This window comes from Panicum virgatum, chromosome 3K (assembly GCF_016808335.1).
Source record: "Panicum virgatum strain AP13 chromosome 3K, P.virgatum_v5, whole genome shotgun sequence".
Taxonomy (NCBI): domain Eukaryota; kingdom Viridiplantae; phylum Streptophyta; class Magnoliopsida; order Poales; family Poaceae; genus Panicum; species Panicum virgatum.
This window is the reverse complement of record NC_053138.1, coordinates 1,022,022-1,039,871: the sequence shown is the minus strand read 5'-3', so window position 1 is coordinate 1,039,871 and position 17,850 is coordinate 1,022,022. Positions and strand designations below refer to the sequence as shown.

General features: G+C 49.2%; 2 protein-coding genes and 1 pseudogene across 2 annotated transcripts; 1 reads left to right on the top strand and 2 right to left on the bottom strand.

Moving 5' to 3' along the window:
* Window positions 1–2,963: 2,963 nt before the first annotated feature.
* On the bottom strand, window positions 2,964–3,713 carry LOC120696593 (mini zinc finger protein 1-like). The gene has a single exon (XM_039979553.1). The coding sequence runs from the start codon at window positions 3,562–3,564 to the stop codon at window positions 3,292–3,294; it is 273 nt and encodes a 90-aa protein (XP_039835487.1). The 5' UTR covers window positions 3,565–3,713; the 3' UTR covers window positions 2,964–3,291.
* Window positions 3,714–12,425: 8,712 nt separating this feature from the next.
* Window positions 12,426–13,292, bottom strand: LOC120700509 (annotated as a pseudogene).
* Window positions 13,293–14,600: 1,308 nt separating this feature from the next.
* Window positions 14,601–17,285, top strand: LOC120696589 (probable arabinosyltransferase ARAD1). The gene is made up of 2 exons (XM_039979550.1): window positions 14,601–15,640; window positions 16,483–17,285. Exons 1-2 carry the CDS (start codon window positions 14,750–14,752, stop codon window positions 16,993–16,995), a joined length of 1,404 nt encoding a protein of 467 aa, XP_039835484.1. The 5' UTR covers window positions 14,601–14,749; the 3' UTR covers window positions 16,996–17,285.
* The last annotated feature ends 565 nt before the right edge of the window (window positions 17,286–17,850 follow it).

Here is a 17,850-nt window from a genome sequence, read left to right as displayed (position 1 = left end):
AGAGATACATCAAATCCACACGATGTTGCCAATCACTCATCATCTAAGGGTGACCACCATTGGTCCTCAATATTTGCATCCCCAATGGACGAAAGAGCTTGCTTAGAAATATACTCCTACATATATTTTTCGCAAACGTACTTGAGCACGTATTTTATTAAGAAGAAAGCAGTTAAAGACAATTCTGGATGCGGTCAAACAGAGTTTGACCAACACAAGATCACAAATGACTAAAAATAAAAAAAACTGAAGAAACATAGGCAAACAGTCAAAGACCACAATAAACAACCAGCAGCAGAAGTAAGACCGGGGAGAACACCTCCAACCCTACAACCCAAACCAAGGCCAACCTAACGCCAACCAATAACTGGACCTGCTAAAAGAAACTACACCGCCAAAGGTACGAAGATCTGCAACACAAACAAGGTGGCACAACATCCACCCGACCGATCAACAACGACGGCAAAGCATCCGTCTGAAGAGAACTCAAGCCAACGACGAGGCGGCAAAGTATCAGTCAGCCGACGACCAACGCAACCTGGACGATGTAGAGTAGACTAAGTGAAGGTGGGCGCAGAAGTGGATCCTCCTCGAGAAGTGCCATCGACCACCACCGGTAAGAGCTTCCAAGACAACGCCTCCAGGGAGGGAGCGATCCAAAAGGCGTCGTCTTCGTCCGACCAACATGGTTTAGGTTTTCACCTGGAAAGCTCACCGATGGGGATGTCATAGGGAGAAAGAGTGACGCCTTCAACAAGGTAAGTGATGCCCTCGGGCGTCGCCGTCACCGGCCCGCAAACGAGCCAAGGGCCCAAGGTCAAGCGGCGGCGGCGCGGCCCCTCCCACTCGAACCGGCAGTAGAGGCCCATACCGACGACAGATCTGGTCAGGGGGCCCGGATCCGCGCGAGGAGGAGGCCAGATCCAGCCCTGGCGACCGGCGGCGGCGAGGAACGACGTGGCGAGGTTGCAGTGCGGGAGGAGGGAGGTGGGAGAGAAAAAGAAGAGGGGGGGGGGGCGGAGCCGACTTCGACTCGGCCACCGGCCGCCGCCGTCGCCGGACGACAGTTGCCGGCGGCTGCGGCGGCCCCGGGAGGGGCGGTGGCGCGGGTCCCCCCGTCGCCCACGGGAGCGGGGGTGTGGGGTTACCAATACAGTATAACGACGATTTTATTTACACTGAAACATACATATTGAGGTCCAAGAACATCCACACATGCGTGTTCCACTGATTGCCTCGACCTAGCTACTAGCGCCCGATACATATGCACTGAAAGCGAAATGGCGCTACCAAACAGGTAGCTCAGCAATGCAAGGTGCTCCGCTACATACTCCTACCTGGCGTTTCAGTTTGGACAAGGAGATCCAGCTAGGGGTGGTAAAGGGCCCAACATTTTGAATTAGAAAATCTAAAGATCGGGCCTAAGGGTGGTAAAGGGCCCAACATTTTGAATTAGAAAATTTAAGGATCGGGCTCTAAAAGGACCGAGCTCTAAACATATGTATTTTTGAACTAAAAATTTTAAGGACTTTATTGGGCTGTGAAGAGGCCATTAGAGTCATGGCCTATTACCACCCCTAGATCCAGCAAGGCACATGCATGAATAGACTAGACTTTTTTTTTTGAAGGGGAATAGACTAGACTAGCTGGCACACTCCTGAAAAACGACCAGCTGACCTTGTTCGGGATAAACGCTCTCAAAGTCCATGGTTATTAAATGCTTGTGCTCACAACTTTCAGACGTCGCCTCACTTGTAAATTGAAGATAAAGGTCCTGTTTAGTTTTTTTACCTGTAAACGCAAAAACGCCGTAAACACATTATTTTGTGAAGGAATCTTACTAATTTGAAATACTAAATGAAGTCTATTTACAAATTTTTTTGCATGGATGGACTGTAAATCGATTAATTAATCATGGATTAATTGGCATCATTAGATTCGTCTCGCGAATTACAACTCATCTATACAAAAAGTTTTGTAAATAGACTTCATTTAGTACTTCAAATGACCAAGATTCCTTTGCAAATTTTTTTTGCAAAGTGAACTAAACAGCCCAAAGACGATTTGGATCGGATAGATGGCGGGCATGGACAGCACCACCGGGGACGAATCTCAGAGATTCATCAGAGGGAACCCTGCCTTAACCCGAATCTCTCTGAATTAATGCCGCAATAATAATTCAGACTTGAGACTGAATTGCTTGGTTATTGCAAAATCTCTCTGAATCGATCATGCATAGTGAGATTTCGGAAAAGCACGGCTCGAAGAATACCAGACAGTACTCCACCGGAGCTGGAGCGAGAGCTAGGCAGCAATGACTGGGCGACAGCAGTGAAACCACTGAAAATGATGCCAAGATATAATGTTGACATATATTATTTGACAGCAACATGCAAGTGCCTAGGGCACAAGCACAGTACTCCACTTTTTCGATTCGACCGGATCGTAAGCCACCTTGAACAGTAGGCAGGGATACCGGCCGGATATATCTATCTAGAGCAACAGCTCCGATGAAATGAAATTGACAGATGGGTGACCCAGCTGGACCAGAGAATAATCATGCATGTGTCCCAATATAAATTAGTAATAGCATTTCTCGATCTCGCAATTTTAATCACATCCATGAAGATGAGGATGATGAACCATCTATATATGTATATCATCCTGGTTAGTGGGAGGATAACATATATAATAATAGAGATTACTGATCTCATTCGATTAAATAAATACACCAAAACAAAGTGGACTGATTCCTTTTCCATTCAAGGTGAACAAGGCATAACTACTAGATCAATCGTGCTCCCACAATCCGCACCAACTATCGCGGTGACGGAGAAAAACTGAAAAAGGCAAGCCTCAAGAACAAAAGCACCAAGCAAGTAATGCAGAATCATCGATATCCCCAAAGGAAAATTCAAGTGTGTCAGGGACACAGGTCCCAATCAACAAGCACATGATGTGTATCTACAAAATATGACAAGGTTTTCATTTCTATACGGCAACAACAAGTAAAGCACTTTGACTATATATATATATACATAACGTCAGTTACAAGCACCATACACCAACGATCAACACATACACAAGTTTCACTGCAAATCCAAGACCAAGAAAAAAAAGAGAAGAAAATAAATATACATGTCCATTCCAAATACGGTTGAATATAATGCATGCACCTACCTACCAATCATTTCAATGCCTTTGCCACCCATGATCGATCGGACCTCATCAGGCCATCTGCAGCTAGCTCGATCACGCACATGTACTGCAAACCAGATCGATCGAGATTATTCAGCCAGAGGTGGTGGAGGAGCAGTCCATGTCGGCCTCCACCTCGCGCCTGTGGAAGCTGCGGTGGCACACGCAGGCGGCGCACATGAGCGCCGCGGCCGTGCCCTCCGCGCCCGACGCCATGAACTCCCGGCACCCGTCCACGGCGTACCCGCCGATGGCCGCCGCGTGGTTGCGCTGGCACTCCCGGTAGTGCACGTGCACCACCTTCGTCTCCTTCCTCGCCGCCGTGCCGTTCGCCATGGAACGCCGCCGATCTTGCTGAGGACCCATATATATGGTGGCCGCGTTGATGTTTGGTGATGAACTGAAGATGTTGAGACTTGGGATGGAAAGAAGAGGAGAAAAGGGCTCTATTGCTATCGCGGCGGCTTGGAGCCTGCTTGGAGGGTGGGACTTTTTTATATGGGGATTGGGGAGCCAGGGAGGGGGCTACTAGCTAGAGGTGGATGAGATCACGGGTTAATTAAGGACCAATCTTCTTAGAGCAACCGGCTTTCTTTTCTGTTTTGTAAAATACTGAAATGACAATGCGTCCACTCTTTTGTTTATTTGTCGCTTCCGGTATTGTTAATTGCTAATTTTACATGAAATTTACCTTTTTCCCCAAAAAAGATGTATATAGTGAGTCACGTAGTAATCCAATACTATTCTTAGGCGTCACGTATCGGAGAAAAAATTGGTGCTTTTCACTAACTTTCATTTACACGTAATTTACTTTCCAGTTGGATCATGAGTCACGAAGCACAATCGGGTACTACTTTTACGAATAATGCATTATGGCAATTCTTATGTGTCTTGGAACGGCCATTTGTTTTCCAGTAGGTATGCGTGCACTCTGTTTATTTTACTTTGTAGATGGATCATGAGTCGCGTAGTAATCTGATGCTACCTTTTGAATCACGTGATGGGCAAAAGTTTAACACAACCATTTTTTTTTTACTCTTTTATATTGGGTTCTATTCTTAGAAGCAATTGGAAACTTGCACGGACATATTATTTTTGTGCTTGTTCATTTTCAATTCATCTCGCTGGTGAGTGAGTACGTTGGCACATTATGCATGACCTGGTCGTTATTTCTGTTGGCAGTGCCAAATTATCAGGGGCGAAGTCAGAAATTATAGCCACCGGGGTCATCATCTTTTTAGGACGGAGTCATCAGCACTAAAACTAGTAATGAACAGTAGTTTTACATAGGATTATCAGGATTTCGTCGGGTCGACAGACCCCAACGGCAAGCCGTAGCTCCGCCACTGCAAATTATTTGCACTAACAAAAAGCTATATATCCTATCTTGTGGTACCAGAGAGCCACTAAAGGTGGCCGTTTGGTGACTAGTATAATTATTTGCCAAAGACCAGCATGGCCAACTAACAAACATTTTTAGTAGGTCCATTAGTGGACAAGATTAGATCTGAATTGACTTGACAAAACGTCTAATAGGTCTCAGCTTGACTGAGACTCGTATAGCTGCTAATGTCCAGAAAGGTTTTCGTGTACTGACACTGACATCTCGATGAAGAAACATGAAAAGAAGGGGAAATTGCACATCCAATTTAGTTACAGCTTTGGGAGATTGAACGACCTGTCTTTTTTTTTTAAAAAAAAAGAGATTCAACGATCTGTGTACGAACTAGGAACACGGAACACAAGAAGGAAATTAGGCATGAAAAGAAGTTTTCTCTGGATGCACATTGGAAGTTGGACAGAGAAGCACTCCTCTCCAATTGACTCTTCCTCCCCCCGGCTTCTCCATTTGCTACTTGCTTGTGCCACCTTCCCTCTGTTTTTCTTTTTGATTGACATCTGACCAATTGAACTGTTTAATTTATTGCTCATGTGCTCCAGTTCATCAGGTCACAATTGGCCAATGTGTTGTGATGTTGTACATAGCTCAATAGCTGTGTGATATGAGCAGCTAGCTTACTGGAATGCAGGTCCAATGCATTTCCTGGAGGTAGCTACAGCATTGTGGGTGGGGCACACCATTACTTCAGAGTTCAGATTTTGTAACTATTTTGCCCATATTTGAATTTTGAACCTGTGATGTGTGTGTCTGATTTGTTAAAACCTATGCTGACAACATAGCTAGGAACTTTAGGCAGATTCTTCCATACTGGGTAGACGGACATGAACGAAATGCAATGTAGGTTGGTGATAGTTACAGACTAAGGCTGGATACATGAAAGATACCGTGATATCTACCTGTCAAGGACTCAAGGTTGAGGAACTCTTCAGGGAATAGGAAAAATGATTTACAGTACTGTGGTAAAATGACCGTTTTCAGTAGACAAACTTGTCTTCTTGGTGGAACTGGTGAGCAAACAATTCATGTTCTGTCCACTCAGGAAAAGAGAGACCCTGAGCATATATTCAAGCATTACTGCATTAGTGCTGTATTCACAAAAAAGATGGTAGATATTCCTACATGTTTGGCAACTTTCCTGAGTAAAAGGGGAAATATTCCAGGTAGGAAATGCCATTGCTTATCATCTCATAGTTACAAAATAAAGGTTCAACTAAGTTGAATTTGAAAATTCTGAACTGAATTTTTTAAGTTTTTCACCTGCTCAGTACAGCCTTAAGTCTAAGCATTACTTTTCCATTTTACAATTGTAATATCAACAGCAAACCACGGTAATGGTTTCTCAGGATCCTATAGCCAACGCTGGAAATCTTTTTTTTTTTTGGAATAGAGGTAACTGGAAAACAGAGGCAACTTAGATGATAGTACCCGAGGTCCTTTAATTTTCCTGAAAATACAGTAATACCTTATGATTACTCTATTGACTGAAACTAATATATACAAAAAAAATTTTGGCTGAACTGCTGTGTTGTATAAAGTTGAATTTCTGAATGGGTTGACATACGTCATAATCACTGTTCCAAATCTTTCTTCTTAGTTTCATGTTTTAATTTAAGCATTGATGATTGTCGGTACCCCAGGACTGGGATACCCCCTCTTGTTGTGTCTAGGCAAGGGTCTCGTAGTTATCCTTAACTACGCCCTGACGGCCGAACAGCCGGACCCCTGTGGTCCGGAGCCCTATTCTCCCGGCAAACGGCCCCGGACCCGCTCCCCGCTTGGGGAAGGTCCGGTGGCGCCACGTATCCCGGGGGAGGTAGCCCACAGCCGAGACAGCTGGGGCCCCGGACCTCCCGCGGAGCCCCGGACCTCCCAGGGAGTGCCGGGCCCCCGCCGGGTCCCGGACACCCATATACTATCTGACATCCCGCTTGGGGCTGGTCCGGAGCCGCCACATGTCCGCAGGTGCGGGCATGAGCGCGGGACCGCATGGCTTCCACTGGAAGACTTACCTACCTACTGCATTCAATGCAGTAGGTGAAAAGTACGCTCTGCCACAGCAGAGCGCGATGCGGCATTTGCCAAGTTGCACTATTAGTCGCATGTTACCAAGGCGCACAGTGCAGTCTCTGGCGCCGCCCACGCCGCGTATGTCAGTCTACTATGCCAGTTGGGCACGACGGTTCGGCTTTGTCCATTATGACGCCTACATGGTAGTCTCGACAGACTACGCCGCATGCTACATTGCCCCAACAGGCGCCTCGTTGATGGGACAAATAAAGACTCCCTTCGGTCAAAGAGAGTCTAGGGGGCGATGAAGCGTATCCAAGAAGAGATTCTCAACTGCTGTAGCTCCATTGAAGTTTTCTGTGCAGTATACTATACATCTACGTTAGACCCACCTGTCGGGGTCTGAACGCCTGTGTACGCGTCCCCTTGGTCTATAAAAGGGAGACGCTCGCTAGAGGAAGATTCATTCAAGGCCGGCTGGCCAGAGGATAGACTCATTCATATTAAGAACAATACATCTTACAGTGGACGTAGGGTATTACGCTCCGGCGGTCCGAACCACTCAAAATCCGAGTGTTCTTGTGTTCTTGCCCCCAAGCTAGATTGGCCTAATCACTTAGCACTTTCCCGAGTACTTTCCCTCTGGGATTAGGCGGGTGCGTTCCGCCACCCGGCTGTGGGTACCCCCAAAAATCCCACGACATTTGGCGCCGTCTGTGGGGAAGTGCAGGTGTTGGCTAGATCTCCAGGCTTTTAAGGCTGAGCTCATCCTCTGCAACGTATTCAACGAGAAGATGAAGTGGGGCATGGCGTCACCAACGCCGTATGCCACGGCGCCGGGGCGACGATGCCCTCGGTGCGGCGGCGCACGGCAGCGGCGCCTGCTATGCGTCGCCACTGCGACACCTCAGAGCCGACGCGGTGGCGCGCAGCAGAGTCACCTGCCGTACGACGCCCTACAACACCTCTGCGTTGGCTCAAGGTTTTCTCTCAAGCAACCACCAGGGCTCCCCTGCTGCGGCGTCATGGTGTCGGTTCAAGGCTTCCTCTCAATATGAAGCCTGGAGCCGACCGCTGTGGCCCGGGGGAAGTCCACCGTCGCCTCCACCCTCGGCAGGACCGAGTCTCTCTCGGTGCTGCTGCAAACAGGATCCCGCCATCAGGTGCGGGGACCTAACGCCAGCACCAAGGTCGAGCCGGCGAACGACCGCCCTTCTCCACACTTCGTGCTCATCATGAGCACCCAGCTCGAGACGAGCGGCCATCGGGCTGGCTTCCGGTGGCGGACGGCGGCGGCTGGGCCACTCCCATTCAAAGCCAAAGAATTCGTCTCCATGCTACCTAGGCATATGACAGTTCTTAGGCAAGGAGGGCCCCCCGAGCTCCCGAGGTGATGCTGGATGATGCAGTTCAGGCACGTCCGGGATGCCTTCGCCTCCGACGATTGTGGAGAACTCAAAGGTGGCAGTTCCACTCCGGCTAAGAAGGTGCATGCCTTACAGCAAAAAGCCGTAGGTTACCCCTAGATAGGACTAAGAGAGTACATCCTTGTAATAACATGGCACCTATGTGTGGTCCGGAGCGGTAAAGGTCCGCCCTTGTAAACCCGACCTCTGGCTTCATCACACCATTGGCAACACCAGCAAGTGGTCCAGAGCGGTAGAGGTACGACCTCGTAATCCCGACCTCTGATGTACACCACGATAACCACAATAAAGTTGAATTGATTTCTCGGTCTTATTTGAACTTTACCTTGGCTACACTTCTCCGTTTGGGTTTAACTGTGTCTTTCTCCCAAACAGAGTTTTTTCTTTAGTTACTAACGATCCAAGTTAAGTTGCTGGCTTGTGGTCAGGTAGGGACAACTCTTCTAGCTGGAAGGCAGTTCGGACCCCTAGGGACCTGCTCAGGAGAAGTGGTACCTATATCCTGGGGAAGAGAAGCTCCGCGTGGCTTAGCCTGGTAATGTACCCTAAGCCTACGTACTTCACTGCCCTGTTACGAGTCCCCTAGTATCCAAGACTGCTGTCCCTAGAGGTCCCGGGCTCTATTCTAGTATAAGGCCTGGTTTCCTACACCTTGCTGCAGGGTCCGGTGGCGTAATTCATGGATCGTCAGCAACACTCAAGTCCACTCCGGTGGCCCACTCCGGCGGAGACCGCTCGCCACGGTCGACTCAAGTCCACTCCGGTGGCCCGCTCCGGCGGAGACCGCTCGCCACAGTCGACTCAAGTCCACTCCGGTGGCCCGCTCCGGCGGAGACCGCTCGCCACAGTCGACTCAAGTCCACTCCGGTGGCCCGCTCCAGCGGAGACCGCTCGCCACGGTCGACTCAAGTCCACTCCGATGGCCCACTCCGGCGGAGACCGCTCGCCACGGTCGACTCAAGTCCACTCTGGTGGCCCGCTCCGGCGGAGACCGCTCGCCACGGTCGACTCAAGTCCGCTCTGGTGGCCCGCTCCGGCGGAGACCACTCGCCACGGTCACCAGCAGCCAGGTCCGAGGAAGTGATTCTCGCTCCCTGAGTGGACAGAAGTCCGTGTAGCCGCTTGGCTTGGTTCCGTACCTCAAGCCTACACCTTCATCGCCCTATGGAGAGCGCTCTAGTAACTAAACCTGGCAACAGGTGTTCCGGCCCCCAAGTGGTCCGGAGCACCCACTCTCGACAAGAGCGCGCTGACACAGCCAAGTTGCGTGGGAACACATCACGATGGAGGCCCCACCCGCGGGTTCGTACCTCTCCCAAGGTGGGTCCGGGGGCCACTGTCGGTACCCAGGACTGGGGTACCTCCTCTTGCTATGTCTAGGCAAGGGTCTCGTAGTTATCCTTAACTACGCCCTGACGGCCGAGCAGCTGGACCCCTGTGGTCCGGAGCCCTATTCTCCCGGCAAACGGCCCCGGACCCGCTCCCCGCTTGGGGAAGGTCCGGTGGCGCCACGTGTCCCGGGGGAGGTAGCCCACAGCCGAGACAGCTGGGGGCCCCGGACCTCCCAGGGAGTGCCGGGCCCCCGCCGAGTCCCGGACACCCATATACTATCTGACATCCTGCCTGGGGCTGGTCCGGAGCCGCCACGTGTCCGCAGGTGCGGGCACGAGCGCGGGACCGCATGGCTTCCACTGGAAGACTCACCTACCGACTGCATTCAATGCAGTAGGTGAAAGTGCGCTCTGCCACAGCAGAGCGCGATGCGGCATTTGCCAGGTTGCACTATTGGTCGCATGTTACCAAGGCGCACAGTGCAGTCTCTGGCGCCGCCCACGCCGCGTATGTCAGTCTACTATGCCAGTTGGGCACGACGGTTCGGCTTTGTCCATTATGACGCCTACATGGTAGTCTCGACAGACTACACCGCATGCTACATTGCCCCAACGGGCGCCTCGCTGATGGGACAAATAAAGACTCCCTTCGGTCAAGAGAGTCTAGGGGGCGATGAAGCGTATCCAAGAAGAGATTCTCAACCGCTGTAGCTCCATTGAAGCTTTCTGTGCAGTATACTATACATCCACGTTAGACCCACCTGTCGGGGGTCTGAACGCCTGTGTACGCGTCCCCTTGGTCTATAAAAGGGAGACGCTCGCTAGAGGAAGATTCATTCAAGGCCGGCTGGCCAGAGGATAGACTCATTCATATTAAGAACAATACATCTCACAGTGGACGTAGGGTATTACACTCCGGCGGTCCGAACCACTCAAAACCCGAGTGTTCTTGTGTTCTTGCCCCCAAGCTAGATTGGCCTAATCACTTAGCACTTTCCTGAGTACTTTCCCTCTGGGATTAGGCGGGTGCGTTCCACCACCCGGTTGTGGGTACCCTAAAAATCCCACGACAATAATGATTTTACTAATCTTCCTTAGAATGTGCAGTATAGTACTTTATATTAAGATCATAAGCACTGCAAATTAATGGATTTCTGTCAACCTAACAAAATGAAGCTCAATCCTTTCTCTTAATTAGCTGCCTTAAATATCAAGTACTACCATAAAATTCTGCATCTGTTCATCGCAAGCAACAAGAATGAACAAATGGTATATTATATTAGGAAGTACCTTGGTACCCCACGAGCTGCACTGGATCAAAATCTTGAAAAGTTATGCAAGTACATTTGGTTAGATTTATTGCCAATTTTCAAGTATTGGTAGTCTTTACAATTATAGGGGCTCACTTTGTTTGACCACGTGAATTTGCAGAGAAAGGAAAGGGCCCTACTTGCTGGTGGATAATCACAGCGTTCGATTGGTCTCCAGTCCTCTAGCGCTACAGTTTTTTCCTCTCACATCGCTCCAGCTCCAGCTCCAGCCTCCAGCTCCAGCCAATCTAACAATATTTTTCTCTCACACCATTCCAGCTCCAGCCTCTAGCTCCAGCCTGCCGAACGCGGTGAATGTGATATTAGGCTCCACCTATCAAATCAAATCATGCAACAAAATGCCAACATGGGACACAGTCACTGAAGCCTCATCGCCTCTGCCATTGCCCTCTGTCCTCTGGCCAGCAGAATGTCTGCTTTCCTGGCCAGTGCCATCGAAGATCAGATGTACTACAGTGTATCTGTTAGTTTCCGTCAGCCACTGGAAGAATCATTCAGCTTGTGCTACTTATCATGTTTAAAAATCTCACCCTGGCTAGCATAAAACAAATGGGACACTATTTGAGATGTATGTGAAGGCAGGAAGGTCCCCTACCAATTGTTGGTGTGTGCTTCGTGTGGGCGTGGGGAACAGTGGTTGATGCATTGGCTGGCACCCTTTGCGACGGATGTGAATCTGCATGTGAAGGAGTTGCGTGCAATTGAAGTCCTCTTCCTTTCGGCCAGCTTGGCTCCAAGCACCGCAAACTTGGTTGGATGGGAGCTTAGCTGTTCTCTTCTTCTATCGATGTTTGACAGATCCACCACGAGTGCACGCTTGCCGCAGCAATCGGATGAACAGCTTTGCAACAGCGACTTGAGATGTGAAGAACAGGAAGACCAGCAATGTGACTTTGTGGAGAAAGATAAAGAAAAAATCGTCAGAATTCACTATTCAGAAGCTGTGTTCTCGGGAACCTAAGACGCAAGAATTCAGAAACCTTCCTTGCAGTGGGTGCAGATATATTTGTGATGACTAGTTGAGAATCTGCAAACTGGAGCTAGCTAGGGCCAGCGTGTCTGCCATTCGTGGAGGGGATGGTGTCCTTTTTCCGGTTCGCGTCCAATCGGGCGTTGCAACCAGCGATACCGGGAAACAGATGGGCTGACTGAAAGGTACAAGCCTCCATGAGTTGATTGGCTATGCAGGCCACTGCAGGTACACCGAATCAGAAAGTGAGAAACCAGACGGATGGAATATGAATGGAGTGCCTGGATCACCTTCCCCTTTGGAGGACAAACGGCATCGTCCATCTCTGCTCAATGGCTAGTGCCTATGGCAGTATTCAATAATGGAGTGGCATCTGATCCTGATTTATGTGACAAGTCAACTGTTACTCATGTAATCCTGTTTGATGGTAGTTGGATTATCGATGATTTGATCGTGTGCAAGTTTTTGGGAGCTAGTCCTAGTGATAGGTCTTATAACTCTTTGATGACAAGAAAGCGACCCGTGTCTGGGAAGATTAAGCGAATGAAAACAGATTCATCAGAAGTTCAGAACTCAGAAGCGATTGCCAGGCAAGGATCAAGAAATACGTCTCATCATTCAGTCTAGCACTCTAGCTTTGGTCATCGCACATTGACACTAGTAAAAGGATTCAATTCGGAGAATACAATCCGAAGCCCACCAAGTAAGTGATGGCCCAAATCATCATGCACTAAACAAAAAAATTATTCCTACGGGGCTGTGGCCGGGCCAAACAACAAAGAAAAAAAACAGGGAGGTCATGGTCATCAAGGGCACTTGGGCCCTCCTTTCTTGGTCTTCCAGTTGTTGTAGCAGGGGCAGGTTTCCTTGTTGCCGTAGGTTCCTGGAGGCACGCAGAGCGGCAGAGGCACTTGGCGCAGCACTTGTTGCAGAAGAAGAGGCACGGCTTCTTGTGGTGCGTCTTGGAGCATCGCCGCCTGCACTCCCCGCCGCACTCTGCACGCAGTTCATAGCACTTGCCTTCAGTTCGTTCCAATCCAAACTTTTTGAAAAAAAAAAGAAGCCAATCCAAACTGAACTATATATCGACTACTCATGACATACGCGAAGGCTTGAGATTTCCCTTGCCATCGTTGTTGCCCTGCACATTGCCAACGTATCGCAGGACACAATGCAACAGATAGATTAGATTAGAGTCCGTTTTTCTTTGGCGGCGGAATAACGCTGAATGCTGATTGGTTACCTTTACCTTGTGGTGGTTGTCGATGTCGTCACCATTGTTCAGGTCTTCACCGATGACACCATTATTGTCGATGATCTTCAGATCGATCGACAACAATGGACATATAAATTATTATTTTATACAAGTCGTGCTGAGAATGCATGGTAGCTACACAGAATGAAGAAGAGAATCCTCCAAAGGGAATTCGGATCACCTAGTCAACTAAGTCAAGTGCGTACCTCGGCGGCGCAAGCGAGCGCGAGGAGGAAGAGGAAGCAGATCGGGAGTAACGCCGCCATTGGCTTGCCCTTGGCCATGTCTTAGAGCGCCTGATGCACGGGCGACCGATTGAAACGACCCGAATCGAGGCAGTATAATGCAACAGCTCAAACTGTTAACTAACAATTGTGCAGACCAACAAGATGATGGAAGAAGAAGCAAGCAGAGGGAAGAAGAGATGGCAAGAGATCCGATGAAAGATAATAGGTCGTCGCCGTTACGCAATAGCTAAAAATAGGTAGATTCAGTTGCATCGACGGACTTGCATTGCAGTAATATCTCTTTTTTTTTGTTTTTTGAGCATAGCAGGGTCTCTGCAGATTTGCACTCCTCCAGTCTTTTTTTTTTTGAAAGGATGTCAAGACTTCAGACTTGCCATGCGTATATGTATGCTTGGGCCATGGGCCTTTTTGGGCCCACACGAATTGTGCCACGCACCAAATCCACCAGACCACGACTGAAGCTTTCTCGTTCCTTCCAGAGTGAAACAGTAGAGAGCGGCGACTCACATGCGTTTTCGTTGTTCCTCCGCCGGTTCGCCGTTGTCCTCACCTCCGTCGTTCTCGCGGGCGTCGGAGGCGGAGGGGGACTGGTTGAACCGGCGACGGATTGGCTTTCCCTATATATATATAGGTAGCTATAGATAGCTATATAGTAGGGTTTGGATTTTTGGTGGAGTCTGTTAGTTGGCCGCCGGCTGTTTTGCTCCTCTGGAGCGTTGTCGGAGGTTGCGGTGGAGGCAGATCTGGCATTGGGTTTGTCAAAGCTGAAGCTTCTTCATCTGGCCACGGTCCATGGAGAATAAGGTGTGAGTTTGTCGAATCTGGAGCCCTAGTGGGTGCTCCAGATCTAGGCGGCTCTTCTACTGTCCTTCCCTCTTCTCCGTCGGTGTCGGCATAGGTGATGTTGGATTCTCCGGCGGGAAGCTCGGGAGGTAAGTTTTACCAGCTTGTAGAATCGGGCTGGTCTTCATCTCCCACCTTTTCTGGTGGTTTCTTTTCCCTCCGGAGTGTATCTTCGTTAGGCGATCTGGGACCGTCGATGGTTGTGGCGTCAGACTGTCGGTTCTCCGGCGATTTGATGGCCGTTAGCCATCTTGTTAGGTCTGCACGTTCAACGAGTAAGATGTGCGTCGGTGTTGCCGGTGTGCTGCTCTGGGTGCCGCTCAAAATCTGTGTGTCTTCGTCGGGAGGATGGTCGGCTGCAACGAGATTGTTCCGGTCATCGGCGGGAGGATGGTCGGCTGCAACAAGATTGTTCCGGTCATCGGCGCCGTGAGAAGTTTGTAAGGACTTGGTTGTAATTTTCTTGTTTCTCAAGAGTGTCTTTGTAAGTGTGGAAATGTAAATGTGAAATATAATTCCGGTTTTCTTTAAAAAAAAACCCAGTGTTCTGGACTCCCCTAAAAAAAAAATGTTCTGGAAGCACAAGCGCTTCCTTCTCCAGTTCTCCCCCACCTTCCACTTCCCTTCCCCCTTTGTCGCTCCACATGTTGCAGGGACTCCGCTCCTCCTCCTGAATCAGATCGATACGCCATGCTCCTCCCTCCAAATACTCCACCATACTCCACCTGCGCCCCTCCATGGCCCGCACCCTCCTCCTCCCGCTCGCCGCCGCCACCGTCCTCGTCGCCTCCACCATCTTCCTCTTCGCCGCCGCCGGCGCGCGCTGGCGCCCCGCCGACACCGGCCTCCCCGTCCCGCCCCGCGCCGTCTACGTCCCCGTGACCGCCAGCGCCTCCTCCAACACCACCGGCGCCCGCAAAGAGCTCTCCTTTCTTGACGAGAACGGCGGCCCCGACGACCCGGGCGCCGGCGCGGCGCGATGCGAACCGCGCGCCGCCGCCGTCAGGGTCTTCATGTACGACCTGCAGCCCGAGTTCCACTTCGGCCTCCTCGGCTGGTCGCCGCCTTCCCCCGGCTCCGTTTGGCCGGACCTCACCAACGACGCCGCCGCACCGCCGCCGCGGTACCCCGGGGGGCTCAACCAGCAGCACAGCGTCGTGTACTGGCTCACGCTCGACCTCGTCTCCTCGTCCTCGGCGCCCTGCGGCGCCGCCGTGCGGGTCGCCGACTCCCGCGACGCCGACCTCGTCTTCGTCCCCTTCTTCGCCTCCCTCAGCTACAACCGCCACTCCAGGCCCGTGCCGCCGGAGAAGGTCAGCAGGGACAAGGCCCTGCAGGAGAAGCTCGTCGGGTACCTCAGCGCGCGGCCGGAGTGGAAGAGGTACGGTGGCGCTGACCACGTCATCGTCGCTCACCACCCCAACAGCTTGGTGCATGCCCGGGCGGCGCTGTCTCCGGCGGTCTTCGTCCTGTCGGACTTCGGGAGGTACCACCCCAGGGTGGCCAGCTTGGAGAAGGATGTCATTGCGCCATACAAACACATGGCCAAGACGTTCGTCAATGACTCGGCCGGGTTTGATCACCGACCAACATTGCTCTACTTCAGGGGAGCCATTTACAGGAAGGAGGTAATTGTGCTTGCTGCTGACTTTGGAACCTTACATTCTACATTTCTACTTGGTGCCAATCGTAAAATACTAGTAGTTTGGTGATTTAACTTCGTTGTTTATATGTGGTAGTGATTATAAAGCTGTCAAGTATTGAACATTATACTAGGAGTAGCAGTCTATAGAACAGTAACAAAAACTTGTTCTTTGTGCTAAAGACTCCTTTTTTTTATAGCAAAACTTGTCAAACATAAATCACATTAGGAACTGGATAACTGTAGAGTAGCATAATTTGGAACTGGGTGAAATTAACTGTACACTGAGAGTAGCATAAATGGATACAAGTTCTGTTGCTTGCTTTTTATCCAGAATCTTATATGTAATATTAACTCATCAAGGTGGTTAGACTTATGCATACAGGCTCTTAATCTAGATCATCACCTTATATGAACACTTGAACCTTTGGATGAAGTTTGTGTAATTTGATAATCTCCAGTGAGGTTTACACAAGGATTTCTTGATCTTCCATCTTTGTTGGAAAGGCTCCTGGTTTATGTTTGTTTTCTCAAGCTATTTAAGTCCTAAATATTTAAAGATTAGCACATGCCCCTTGTTCCAATCCTTCGATTTTTTTAAACAAACGATATAGTACAGGAGTTTACCAGCCAATTGGTCTACATATGCCAAGTACTATGAGAAAAAAATTCTGTTCGGAAAAGACTGTGTGAACCAATTCTGATTACTGCTAGCTACTTGTGATTTTCTTATTTAAGAACTTTCATGGTACCAGTTTTTAGCGGCTCTGTTGTTTAGTGACAATTGGCGATCTTCATAAGCTAACATTCTGCATCATTCATACCTAGGGAGGGAGCATTCGACAGGAGCTATATTATATGCTCAAAGATGAAAAAGACGTTTACTTTTCCTTTGGAAGTGTCCAGGACCATGGGGCCAGCAAAGCCAGCCAAGGAATGTGCTCATCAAAATTTTGCTTAAACATTGCCGGGGACACCCCTTCTTCCAATCGTCTGTTTGATGCGATAGTGAGTCACTGTGTCCCTGTTATCATCAGTGACGACATTGAGCTACCTTACGAGGATGTGTTGGATTATTCAAAGTTCTCCATCTTTGTGCGATCGTCTGATGCTGTTAAAAAGGGTTACCTGATGAGATTGATTAGTGGTGTGAGCAAGCAGCAATGGACAAGGATGTGGAATAGGCTCAAAGAGGTGGATAAACATTTTGAGTATCAGTATCCATCCCAGAAGGATGATGCAGTCCAGATGATCTGGCAAGCACTGGCTAGAAGGGTGCCAGCAATTCAGCTGAAGGTGCATAGATCTAGTAGATTTTCAAGATCTGACAGAGGAAAATAAACAGAAAGGGGGTGTGTCTGTATTGTCTCTGTTGGCTAATCTAATTTATATGAAATCAACATCTCACAGACACAGTTTCACAGGTTTTCTCAGTTGCACATAACAGATAGATTGTAATGTTCAGGTTATCCTTAGAAAAGGCGTGTAACTTAGGATTTGTTGGTCCAGTTGAAGCGTATACTGGCGAGTAAGTTTCTTGTGTTTGTAACGTGTATTCAATGTAATCATGAAAGGGTGACATAGTTTTTCTGTTTCTGAACATTGTGGGATCAAGCCACATTCTTCTGTCATGTACTCATCATGTAGCGGATTTTATTTTCTCTAGCTTGTTCGGCCACTATTGGCATATTGCGGCAGGCATGTGGTGGTGCCTTAATTTCAATCTCTAAAATGAAGAAATCCATGATAGAGGAGGTCCTATGTGTTGAATTCCTCGGCGTTTTATTTGAGAGAAGCTGCATGCAAAGACATGGTTTCGCTCTGAAAAGCACTGAAATAGGGGTGTTAATAGGTTTCAGAAATACTTGCAAACAAATAGATAGGACCACAGCGCTATTGCCGGCCCAACGAGCCGTGTCACCATCCCGCGCAGCACTTTTTTCTTTTTTATATTTAAAAAAATAAAATTTTTTAAAATATATATCTATTTTATAATATTTTAAAAATACTCCTCGGTCGCCCCCATAGGGCGACAGGTCCAAAATATATTTTTTTTCAATAAATTCGTAACGAAGTCTCTGGGCCTGTCGCCCCAACGGGCGACAGGGTCCCCTCCCTTTTATAAGCCCTGACCGCCATATCTCCGGCCCATTAATCCAGCCCATAACAAATTCCATAGGGTTTCATTTGGGCCCA

Coding starts and splice junctions, on each gene's coding strand:
- LOC120696593 (XM_039979553.1), bottom strand. CDS start 3,564: ATGGGTCCTCAGCAAGATCGGCGGCGTTCCATGGCGAACGGCACGGCG.
- LOC120696589 (XM_039979550.1), top strand. CDS start 14,750: ATGGCCCGCACCCTCCTCCTCCCGCTCGCCGCCGCCACCGTCCTCGTC. Junction 15,641..16,482: donor GAGCCATTTACAGGAAGGAG/GTAATTGTGCTT, acceptor ATTCATACCTAG/GGAGGGAGCATTCGACAGGA.